The sequence below is a fragment of the Ammospiza caudacuta genome, chromosome Z (assembly GCF_027887145.1).
Source record: "Ammospiza caudacuta isolate bAmmCau1 chromosome Z, bAmmCau1.pri, whole genome shotgun sequence".
NCBI classification, from domain to species: Eukaryota; Metazoa; Chordata; class Aves; order Passeriformes; family Passerellidae; genus Ammospiza; species Ammospiza caudacuta.
Window position 1 is genome coordinate 29,354,164 of NC_080632.1, and position 13,331 is coordinate 29,367,494.

The following is a 13,331-nucleotide window of genomic DNA, read 5'->3' on the forward strand; positions in this document are numbered from 1 at the left end:
AGTAGCTATAATCCCTTTCTCTTGTTTGTGTTTTTTTTTTTCTTAAAGTACCTCTAAACTAAAGTACCTGTTAACTAAGGTTTACAATACCCAAAAGAATGCAGTATTTAACTACACATCTTAAACATAATTTTCAAAATCCCAAGTTCTTGAATGAAGACATATGGTGATGTGTTAGCACCCCAACAACCAGTCCTACCAGGTCAGTGATTGGTATCAGTTGAAGAAAGAGTCTCCTTAGTAGAGCTGAATGGGAATCAGGTTTTTCTATAGCCCAGAAATTTCAAATATTTTATGTTTATTCAGAAGGAAATTAAAGCAAAGAAAAAAAATGGAAATTGAAAAAGAAACCACCATGAGATTCAAGATCAAATCTAGGATAAAGTTACACTTCAGGCCAATCAAAAAATAATTCTAGCTTCTTTATCAACATTTTGACTTCTATTTTTTTGGAATGACAATACCACATGAAAAATTCAAAATTTTAATTTCACTTCATCATTAATAACAAATAGAGTTCAATCAAAGCTTTTAAAATTCCAGAAATCTTCAGACTAGCTGTAACCCAACTTGCTCAATTTCAAGCCAGCACTAATTCATGTCTTATCTTCAAGCTGCTATTTCACATCAAACATATCTGCAATTCAAATGCAGCATTTTTTCAGTAGGACCCTTGTGGATTGATGCTAATATTAGTTTTAAACTGAGCAGAGCTTGAGACAGTGTTATCACACCATTAGAGCAATAACACAGATCTCTGATTAGTAGAAGACAGCAATAAGCCAACAAATATTATTTTCATGTCTCTTCGTGCACTGGGGAATTTTAGAGAAAGAGACCTTGTAATATTATTGCCCATACCAAAATTTTTGAGGGGGATGAATTACATGTATCAGCAGAGAATTTAAAATACTCATACCTGAAAATGAAACCACTATTTCAGGCTGAGGTAGAAAATACTTTTGGTCACTTCTAACACTGAGTAAAAGCATCAATTTCATATTTGCCATAAAAAGGGTGAGATTAAAATATACAGTCTAAGAAATCCAAACTCTTCAGTAACAGAAACATATATTCCATTAGATTTACCGTCCACTGTTCTCCAGAAAGTTGAAAAATAAACTTGTTTTGTTCTTTATTTACTCCATCTGACAAGGCATGACTCTCCTTGAGCTGAGGATTCTTTCCATGGGTGTCCAGGTTCTTCTCATTGGTGTCCACAAAGCCATTCTTGAGGTATTTTGATTGAGGAATACCTTTCTTACGGCACTCTAGTATAAAATTCCATTCCTGTTTTATCCTGAAATAATACCAAAAAATGCTCATGTAAAAAAAATACGGCAGGTAAGTTCTAAAGTTTAATCTGTGTTTGCAGAAGTACTTATTTAAATATAATTATTCATCTAAGGTATTGACTATTTTTTATATATGTATACTAAGAAAATATGCATTTCCTGGAGTTACATTGAGATTTTCTAGACTTACGTATAGATTTCAAGTGATCAGGATTTCATTCACTGACTATAAAACAGTGAGACCCAGAGAATAACAGAAAAGTGGAGACTGAGCAAACTCTTACAGAAAAGAGCAAAAATTATACCCTTTATTTTGGTAGGATAGGAAATATATTCTCACAGAACAAATTACATGCATAAACAAAATAAAGTTTCTGGTGATATAGGAAAGCATTTTCTTTGGGGAAAAAAAATATATGAAGTGCCTTTTTCCCCTGCTCTTTCTGGATCAAGTATAATGATATATTTTAATTTTTACACCAATATCTTCTTAGAAGGTAAAGCTCAAAGTTATCACATGCCAACTGATTTCAGATTCAGTTTCAGTATAGCTTCTACATCACCTCCACAGCAACCTTTTTCTCATAGCTTCAGGAGCAAATTCAATCTGGTATAATTAAGCATCGTCAAGAGTTCATGCTTTTAGTTAGGAGAGATTTATTTCAGTTTAGTCAATTAAAGAACTTGTTGATTAACTAAAACAAGCCTTTCTTACACCAAAACAAGACTCTACAGGGTTCATTGTATCATAAATCTGACTTCACACATTTTAAATTCTATATCCTGTGGTACATGAGACTCATTTATGCCATCTCCATCCTCTGACAGAAAATTTAATCTAAAGGATTGAAGAAAACTGAGAGCTTAAGGAGGACACAAAGTTCAGGATAAAGTAGCCCTAGAGAAAGTAAATGCGTTATGTCCCAGAAAGAGAAACACATGCAAATTTAATAAGTTCAAATAGGAAGTAACAAAATCTTTACACGTATTACCACTTAATCATGGGGTTCTTCTCTACAATGCTAGGATGTAAAAAAAAAAAAAAGTCACATGAAACAGAATCATGAAAAAATAGAATTATTTGGGCTGGAAGGGATGCTGAAGATCATCTATTTCCAGCCCCAATGCCATGGGCAGGGACACCTTCCACTAGACCAGGTTGCTCAAGTTCTCCCCTCAGCCACAAACGAACCTTGAACACTTCCAGGGATGGGGCATCCATAGCTTCTCTGAGCAACTTATTTCAGTGCCTCATCACCCTCAGTAAAGAATTTCTTCCTAATATCTAGTCTAAACTTACTCTCAGTTTGAAGGCATTCTCCCTTGTCTCGTCACTACAGTCCCTGCCAGAGAGACTCTCTGGCTTCCATGTAGCCCCTCTTCAGATAATAGAAGGTTGCTATGAGGTCTCCAAGTAACTTCCTCTTCTCCAGGCTGAGCCACCCAAAGTTTCTCAGCCTGTCTTCACAAGGGAGGTGCTCCAGTCCTCTTATCAATTTCATGGCCTCCTCTGGACTTTCTCAAACAAGTCCATATTATCTTTATTTTGGGGGCTCCAGAGCTGGATGTGGAGTCTCACAAGAGCAGAGCAGAGGAATGGAATCACCTCCCCTGATCTGCTTTTGATGCTCAGGAGGCAGTTGCTTTCTGGACTGTAAACACACATTGCTGGTTTTTTCTCAAATATCACCTGCAAGTCTTCTCAGGACTGCTCTCAATCAATTCCATGCTTTGCCTGTAATATGTCTGGGATCACCTCAACGCAGGTGCAGCACCTTGCATTTCATTTTGTTGAATTTCATGAGTATTGCACAAATCCACCTCTCAAGCCTGTCAAGGTCCCTCTGGGTGGCATCCCTTCCCTCCAGCATGACTGCAGCACATAGCTTGGTGTTGTCAGTGAATTTGCTGAGGGTACCCTTGATCCCGCTGTCCATGTTGCCAAAGCAGGGATACTGAGCAGCCTTGGCCCCAGCGCTGACTCCTGAGGGACACCACTCATTACTTGGTCATTGGTCCACTGGCCACAACGCTTTGCATGCATCCACCCAGCCAGGACTTTATCCACCAGAGGGTCCATCCCTCAGATCCATGACCCCTATTTAGAGTCAAACATGGCATGCGAGACAGCATTGAACATTTTGCATAAGTCCAGGTAGATGATGTCAATTGCTTTGCCCCTATCCACCAATGTCATGGTTCCATCATAAAAAACTCCCAGATTTGTCAGTATTAAAATGAGAATGTCTGGTTTTAAGCCACATGCAAGAAACCAATTGCAAACTTTGGTGAAAGAAGCTTGTCTCAAAATCTTATTGAAATAAATTATTTTTGGACACTCATAACAGGATATGAAACCACAGTGTAGAGCACTCTTATGGATAAAGTGTTGACAGACTATAGAAAGACAGGACAAACTCAGACTAAGCGCATTCTAATGAAGAGACAGTAAGGATCTCTTTGTCCCTTATTTCAAAAATTACAGAAATATTTTTTAAAAGATAAAATTGTATTTACCTTCAAATGAAAAAAAATTAGAAAGAAACATGAGCTCTGATAAACATCAAAAAAGCAAATGAAGTTACTGCAGGTATACAAATGAGTAGGAAAAGGATTTGTAGCATATCAGATTAAGGAAGCTTCACAAAGATGATGGGAATAACTTCTCAAAATATGAAAGGAGAAATAAAGGAATAGTTATAGAAGTTATTGATAGCTGCAGAAATGTTATTCATTCTTGGCTTCAGTTTTCATTAGAGAGATCAAGATCTACTTCACAAGTCAACATCTGGAAGAATTCCAGGTGTTAAAAAGTATCAGTAGGGGAGGTGTGAGAATACTAAAATATATTTGAAATAAATCTCCTAGTTTCTCCCAGAGTCTATTGCATTGTGGAATATTTCATACCACAGCAAGCTGTGATATATAAGTGAGTTAAGAATAGACTGGACCGACAGAAAACCATTCAGCCCAGGGAGTCCCTAGAGTGAACTAAAGGTGTTAGCACAGTCAAGATGTTAGCACAGTCAAGGTGTTAGCACAGTTCACCAACTGTTCACAATATCTTGACTGATATTGTCTGAGTTTACTTAATACAACAAAAACAAGAAAATAGATTAAAGCAGATACAGCTCCTTAGCCCACACTGTGATATGTAAACAAGTTGTGGATAATATTTCTGAATTTTCTGAGGGAGAAATATCCAAATATCTGATACCACCAAGCAGCCCTGCTATGGGTATCCCCACCAGCTGTAGTCTAGAAGTGCTGAGATGACAAGAGTTTTCCATACCAGAAGACATGATAGTTCAAAAACCTTTCAGATGCTTTGACACGAGGCAGTTCAACTTTTAGTGCTGATTTTAACAATCTGTCATTTGTACAGCAGAAAATATCAACACAACTGAGTGCAGATATTGTAATAGCAAGAGGTTGCTAGGAAAAGCTACCAAACAATAGTTCCATATACTATATGGAAAAATAAACAAGACACAAAACACCTACTCATATTTTGTTCCAAAACTTGTGTACCAGTGAGTATAGCTATATAGATATAAAAGCTCTGTACGGCTAGGAGGTGAAGTGGTATGGGAAAGGTGTTAAGAGAGAAAAATTATCTGAACAAATAAGACGCAGGAGCCATAAGGATCATAGGATCAAACGAGTAGAATTCCTTTTATCTGAAATATTCCAGATTTTACTTACCACTGCTGTTCTGCTCTTTCTGACATTCTCCAGTCCTCCAGATAGAGTTTTCTGTCCTTCTCTGAAGCTTAATTCTGCATTACTACCCTCTCATTTCCATGGAATTCGTTCATTTTCTATCAAAGCAATAAATATTTCACTCAGTGCATACTTTAGTGCACTGAAAAAAAATGCACAAAGTGCAATACAAAATGGGGAATTTTGTGTTCATTGCTCTTCTTTCAAGCCCAAAATATGACTGGCTCATTCCTGACAGTATAAATTCTAAGAATGTTAGAAACTTAACAGAAATAAGAGGTCTTAATAAAAAAGTAAGTAAATAAAAGAATAAAGTAAGCTGCATTAATAAAGTAAAAAGTAAGCTGCATTACTACACATAAGTGCTGGCTCTGTCAGGTAGACCCTAGGAACACTAGAGTAGAGGGCTCAGAGGGTCTAAAACTTTACTCTCTCAAAACAAGGAATTTAAAAAGTGCTAAGAAGGGAGTTACATTAAAGCAGAAAAAACAAACTGCCCTCTGACAGTCTGCTGATAACATGTATAAAACACAAAAGTCAGGAGGTCATTGCTAGCCAAAATATATACAGCAAAAATGGTTGTTAAGCAAATCAGTCAGTGATTTACCTCAGAAGAAAGACAGGGGTTAAAAATCAAATCTACTAGGGAACTCAGCATGTATATTGCACACTGATATGGAAATCCCGTGTCAAATTTTCTCTTTACTTGTACATTAAGTTATGGCAACATGCTCTGTTAGGCTTTTAAAGAATGCAGGTATCATATACAAGCACATTTAGAACAGATGGAAGGTGAATTAATAATGGGGCAACGAAAGTGCATAATTTTGTACAGTACATCTCAGAACGAAAACATTATATTTCCCATGGGCAAAGAGTCTAATAATTTACAACACCTGGCTTTACCCTCAAGTTACATACCACCCAAATTAATCACTATGAGTTTTACTGGCCTGGAGTTGCAAATTATATCAAGCCAGTGTGTATCGTGAAGAAAAGATGACAAAGCTGTAAATTTGCAGGTTCTGTTGAGACCAAACCAAAGGGATCTATTTGGCTACATGGCTGTCATTCTGCTCTGTCATTGTCCAAAAATTGAGATGATGGTACTTTTTAAAGGATCATTATGAAAATAAATACATTTTAAAATCTTCATTTAGTGACAATCCTCAAATTATACAGAATTTTCACCATTTTTGTCATATCAGGAGGCTATTACGTGAATCTTTAGGAAAGATATCTAAAAGAAAAGGCATCTAAACCATTGAGGCAAAAAGAAAAGAGATATTCACGCAAATAAAATAATCTTTTAATTACTAATGTACATTTAAGAAGTAATATTTGGTCTTGGCACTTTAAAGACTCCTAATATTCCAGAAAAACATTTCCACATATGACAAATAAGTTAAAAAACCTCAGCTCTCCTGAACTTTATATCCTTTTAATACTATTTAACAATAAAATATTTTCATCTTCCTCTAGGCCTCGATCAAGCAGTTAAAGTCAGATTAAAAAAAACCCACAATTATTTTCAATAGTAAGAAAAATGAAGGCACTAAAGTCAAGACTCATTTAGGTGGGATTATGAATACAAGAAATATTTTTCTTGGACAAAGGGCCCAGATGAAGTGCAAGGTTCCAACTCAGCTAACTATTATAGTATTTCCTCTTCAATCATACAAATAGTTCCCCTAATTTTAAAAAAGGCTGGTTGCATGCTGCTTATGTTTGTCAAAAATAAAAGGAACATTAAGTTTCATATCTATATATCTGTAACACAAAAGCACACCTGTCACTAACGCAGATGTATGTGGTATAGAGGAATTTTACTCTGGCAAGTTATTTTCCAATATACTGCCTTTTTACAGTAAGCTTTCAGGACAATACGTTGCAGTTATGAAACAAGATCAGCAGGGAAACAGAAGATTCAAGTATTTTCATTTTGGTTAGTGCTGTGTTCCTCTTCAGGTAATCATTTCCTAAATGCTACTTCACTATTGGAGTGTACCTTCAGAAGAAAGATTCACGGCATATATTTTTCATTATTATTGTACATTTTTCTTTTCAAGGACATGGTAGTTCCCTTCTTGAAATTTTATTTTCTCCAGCAAAATAATGGATCTAATCAACCTGATGCAAAGAATTACTCTACAATAATCCCAGTGATTGGACCCTTCAAAGGAGCAACCAATTTGGAAATGAAGCGTGCATGGGTAGGGATTTCAGAGCCATCAAGGCAAATGAGTTTCTTTCAATTGCTCTTCCTTCAGCAGGTATACTCTGCTCAATGTCTGACTAGAAGCCCTTGGAGGAAAGCTGTGATTCCTAGGTAGGGAAAGGAAGTTTCGTTAGATGGCACTCTTTCCTCTAAGCCAGGGCACAAGAATTGACTGGGACACTACATGGTGACACCAGTTTAGAACTCCTGAGCAATGTCTAAATCAGAGTCACTAGCTGCACAGGATCATTAAATAATCCTATGGAATTTTTAGAAGACCATCAAAGTAGAACTGGAGCTCAGCCCAGAATAATATTCCTGATGGATGAGTAACATTTGCTTCAAATTCAATTGGATTGATTCAATTTCAGTATCACTGCCAGGCTCTTCCATGCAATTTAAAGGATTGCGGCTGAACATCAGCTTTTGTCTTACAATGCACTGCTGTGCATTACTTTAGACACATGGTCTGTATGCACAAGTGCCTACAAACAAAGGGAAATAACACAGTATTTTTATTAGTGCTGAAAATCGAAACCAAAACTGCTAACTGCAATTTGTGTTTGTGGCCAAGAGACTGCCAACTCCAGTTTTAGACTAGCTTGGAAATAGTTCTGCATTGGGTATTGAGTAGGAGAGTAAAAATAAACATAACAAATGAAATCTTAGTTAAGGTACAAATAGAGTTATAACACTGAAGTTTGGCAGAGTGATAGAGATAAATATTTTTAATTAAACTTGTAAACTCTCAGGGGGAAAAAAAGTCAGTCTGCCAGCAAGGTGTAGTTTTCTTGTTGCTTTTTATTTTTAATATTCAAGAGATATATAACTCAAAAAATAATACATGCACATTGACTTACATGCACATAGCCAGACTTAGAGAAGAAATTTTTGAAGAAGAGACAGCGGAAGAAATAGCTGAACAAACTTTTATTTTTGCTGCATGTTTGTTGGTGGACAGAAAAGACTGTGCCATTTCACAGCAAAGATTTAGATAGCTAATCTGGGCAAACAGCTCTGGCATTTCCTCACTGAGATGTTTAATTTGTTAGCCTTCAAATTTATTTTACCTACTTCTCACACAAACAACAAACATGTTGCCATCCCTCAAAAAAAAACCCCTAACTATAAACATTCATTCTTTTTCCCTAAAAATAAAAAGACAAAAAAAGATAAAAGAAAACAAGTAAAAAAGAATTCTCGATGAGAAAAATCATCATACCACATCAAGGTCATCAAGCATTCAGGATTTTGGGGAACAATAAAAGATGGCTTTAACAAAAGATCACCACTACAAAAATCTAGAAGATTAAATATAAAATAGTGCTATAAATACACGCTTCTTTCCATAATATGCCCTTTCATAAACATATAGGAAATCTCACGACAGTGCACACATTTTTTATCAGTTTGTGGTTCATATCCTATGAGAGATTTTAAATGGACTTGTCTGACAGGACCAAGAAGATAAAATGAAAAAAAGCCTACTCAAAACTGTTCCATTTCTTTTTGTTTTATATTTAGTTGTTGGTTTACATGTGTTCTTTAAACTGCCACACTTTCACAGTCCCACAAAACCAAAGAGGAAACAGAGGACCTAATTAAATCCATAAAGAAAATAAATATCTACCTTGCAAACAAATCTTTACAAGACCTCAGCATTAATGCTCAGCTGAAGCTTTTCATTCATTTGTGGGATTTTCCTCTGAAGAAAATCTTCTGTCAAAAATTATCGTACAACTTACAGTTTAATGAGGCTACATGAACTAAATCACCTTGCCCCAAGGCAAACAGAGGTCCCTAGAGGCTGGTTGGGAGTTTGTCCTTGAATAATACATATTACATTTCACTGCATATTATCAGGTCATTTTACATAGTAACACAGCATATAAAGGAACTGCACAATCTCAAAGGCATTAGCAAATTATAACCTCTTTGAGGAAAAATGTTTAAAAAAACCCCACAAAAACAGAAACAAATACAAAAAAAAAAAAAAAAACCCACCCAAACTCTGCTGCATGAGTGTATTTGCAGAGAAACTCTATTAATTTCAACACTAATTAAGAATTCACTCTGACTTCTGATAAAAGTGAATATCTAGAGCCTCAAATCCTAGAATGTAGTCTTCATTTCAGGAAAGTCCCCTCTCTAAATATCTTTTGGGAATAATCCTTTTGGATCAAAAGTACTTTCTTACTGTGGCACAGTATGAACTTGCATTGATTTCAGTGGACCTACCCAACAATAGTAAAATTTTAATCCCTGAGTATGATGCCTGAATTTAGTCAATGTAGAACTCCATAAAATAATGAAATGTATTTATACATGGAAACATTACTTCTATTATTTAATTAGAAATACAATTTTATCTATACTTTCAAGCTAAAGCTTGAAAGTATAGATAAAATTGTATTTCAAGTTCAAAATCAGCAAAGTGTTCTCATATTTTTGATCCAACATATGAGAGCACTGAAAAGCATGTAAGAAATAACTTGTGAGCTGACATTTAGGACCTAAATGCCAATGGTCACTGCACACCTCATAAAACAAAGAGCATTTTCTTTTAACTGAATTTGGCATATTATTACTAATATTCTTATTACTTTGACCATTATTCTGTCAGCTTTGACCATTCTACAAGGCCTGCACCAAGAGAATGAACATGAACTTTGCTGTTTGCTTCAGTGGGTGAAATACTGATCACTCATACTCAGGAGACAAAGTCTAATGTATTTCCTCCTTTTTTTTCCAGGAGCTCTACAAGTAGAACTAACTGGAAAGCAATCTGAGTACACGAAGACACACAACTAAACAAAGTACAATACACAAATTGCAATTATTTAAAGGAAGAAGAAGATCCTTTGCACATGCAGTGGGTGCACCTGGGAACTCTAATTTCTGTGCATTATATCTCAAATTTCCTATCTTTGAGTGAGAATTAATTTGGACTTCATTAGTGGAAAAAAATGCAGAAAAAGCGCTGAAGCTCCACTCTTTCAGATAGAAGTGTGTCTAAAATAATTAACAACAGGCAGAAAAAAAACAGGGAGAATGCATTGATTTCATGGAAAATACAAGTTACTATCAGAACTTATTCTTAACATATTCTTAACTGACAAAAGCCATGGGAGCTCAAATTAACTACCTCAGAGGACATAAGGCTGCCCTTATTCCCTCTTACAGAGAGAGCTTACCATGCAACATTTGCTTTTGTACTAGTGAACTCAAAAGTTATCTTCTGCACCACAGAAAAGCAAAACCAAAAAAAAAAAAAGTGGCAGGGAAATTTTGACATGTTGTCCACATTAGGACAGAAATGAGGTTTGATCAAGTTGAATCCCAAGTCCTTTCACTTGTGCTTTCTACCATAAGGGAAACAGCAAACATCCATCTCTCAGCTGTCATGGTTTAACCCCAAATGGTAACCAAAGACCACACAGACATTTACTCCCCAGCACCCCCAGCATCTGCCTGGGCAGAAGAATCAGGATAAAAAAGTAACACTTCAGCATTGAGTTAAGAATAGTTTAATAATAGAAACAAAGTAAAATATTATAATAATATTAATATTCATTGCAATAATAATAATGAAAAGAGAGAAAGAAAACCCAAGATAAATAAATTATGTCAAATACTACCTGCTCACACACTCCTAGTTGATTTCTGAGAATCAAAATCACTCTCTTCTGGCCAATTCCACCAATTTATATAGTGAGAAGAAAGTTCTATGGTATGGAATATCACGTTCAGGTCAGCTGTCCTGGCTGTGCTCCCTGCCAGCTCTTTGTTCAGCCCCTCACCAGCAGAGAATGAAACGCTGGAAAGTCCTTGGCTTAGCATAAGCACTACTTAGCAACAATCCAAACAGCAGTGTGTTATCAAAATTATTCTCATACTGAATCCAACACACAGCACTGTACCAGTTACTAAGAGGAAAACTAACTCTATCCTACTTGAAACCAGGACACAGCTCACACCAAAATGAATGCTTATCCTTGTTAGAGAATTCAATCTGAAGGATGAACTGCTTTATTTCCTTTTTTTTTTCTTCTGTTTTTTTTAGGATTACAGTTTTTATTGTAAGCTTTGGTAGAGGTGGGAAAACCAAGACTGCTTCTATGGCTGTTTTGAAGTGAAAGGTCCCATGGAAAGGACCGTCAGACTCTGTGTTATCCTGGTCTCCTCCTGCTCTGTCGCCAGTGCAGCTGCCCTGGCAGTGAGAATCTACTAGTGAGGGTGTCCTGAGAGCGCTGAAACACCACTCAAAGGTTCAATGCAATTGTGGTCTTAAACAAGGGCACTGTTTTACCCTGTGCGTTTTATCTTTAAAACAGAACGTGATTTCTTTTTTTTTTCTCTTCTCAGAGGGAGGAAATTGATAAATCCTATGTTTCCAAACTTTCCAATGCAGTTTAATATTTAACAGTGTCTTATGGGAAACAAAACATTGTTTAAAGAAAATATAAATTCAGTATAATAAAAGAAATAAAGAAAAAAATGACATAATAATTCTTATTCTCTTTGATACTTCCTATTCAGATGCAATTGAATATGTCCACTTCTTTAACTCCTTTTCTTTCTTCTCTCAACACAATAAAATACTTAAAGTATTTCTTAGTACTGAAACCTGTGAGCATATGTTCACTAATTCTATAATTCCTACTTTTATGCAGTATATTAAAAAAGGTACAAAAATATGTTATTTTTCTCTTCAATTTATGTCTATGGTAAACAATAAAATATATCATTAATATAGCATGATCTATAGGAAAGAGCAGAAACTAATGAAACATAAGTATTGTTTGTGCTGCATTTCTCTAACTATCACTTGAGGAAAGGAAGTAAGATGCCATTGAAATCAAATCCAAACCCCTAAATTTTAATAATCAACAATTATTTTTAGTATATTTATGATATTTGTTACCTCTATTTCTATTTATTATATTTACTATATGGCAATATTAGTGGATACTAAGAACAGATTTGGTTAAAATTAATAACACAAAAGTTGTCTTACTTCTCCAATGCACTTTGTTCTAATCTTTCTTTCTCCTTCCTCTGACGTTCTTTGCTCTTCTTAACTCGAGTTTCCCACAGTCCTCTTATGACAGAAAAGTCAAATATTATCACCTGATGCCCCATATTGTTGACATTAAGCTTCTCCTGCAAAAACAAACCAACTCTTCAGAAAAAGGAATAATGAGAAAAATAAAGCTCCAAACTATCAGGTTTCATGAAAATTGTCTGGGGAAAAGAGCTGAAGTCATAAGAAATATTAACATAGTATGATTTCCATCTTGTCCAATTTATCAAGGGTTTTGTGCTGGCAGTAATCAATGTAGCATACATCAATGTAGCATACTATTCATTTCTACATAAAATCCATGGCAACAGCTACACATTGAATTTTCCTTACATTTTTTCCTTTTCAAGATAAAGACAGAGTTGCAAAAAAAATACTGGTTTGATTAAGTAACACTGATGAAAATAGCTTTAAAGGCTTTGCATTTTTAATAATTTCTGTGACTAATATTAAAATGAATGCTCATAAAGAATTTATTCATTTTAAATCATGCAAAAGCACTTCATCTGGAGTTGTTGTGTATTGATATTTATGACCTCAAGCTATCCTGTTTCAATGGAATTTGTGAAATTCCTGTGTTCCCATAAGTATCTGCTTATCTGTGAAAGCCATCAAAAGACCAGCCCCACAACACACAAAAAAATTCACCGAAGGCAGGAGACACGGGGAAGGCTTGAAGAACACATCATGGTCCCCACTTACTAACATGTCTTTATTCTGGCCAGTCAACAAGGTTGACTATGCAGCAGCCAGAAGAGTCGTGGCCAGGACCCTGAGGTTCTTCACTTCAGCACATGGTAAGCTAGTCACACCTGCCTTTTTCACTTTACTGGAGTGCACAGTCAGATAACGCCAGGTCATAATGAGCAATCACACGTGAATCATTCAGCTGTCCTGTACATTGTTATTAGTATTGTTGTTACTGTTATTTTTTTTTTATTTCATTGTTTTTTCCACTAAATCATTCTTATCTCAACCTATGATCTTTACTTTTTTGTGCCTCCATTCTTCT

General features: G+C 35.5%; 1 protein-coding gene across 2 annotated transcripts in view; it reads right to left on the reverse strand.

The window, feature by feature from the left end:
• LRRC2 (leucine rich repeat containing 2) overlaps positions 1–13,331 on the reverse strand; it is a 77,380-nt gene that overhangs the window by 53,666 nt on the left and 10,383 nt on the right. For both annotated transcript variants that reach the window (XM_058823794.1, XM_058823795.1), the window contains exons 2-3: positions 12,254–12,399; positions 1,090–1,300 (exon numbers count right to left, since the gene is read on the reverse strand). In XM_058823794.1, the coding sequence (XP_058679777.1) occupies positions 1,090–1,300; positions 12,254–12,378 (336 nt within the window). In that variant the 5' untranslated portion in view covers positions 12,379–12,399. The remainder of the gene's footprint in view (positions 1–1,089; positions 1,301–12,253; positions 12,400–13,331) is intronic.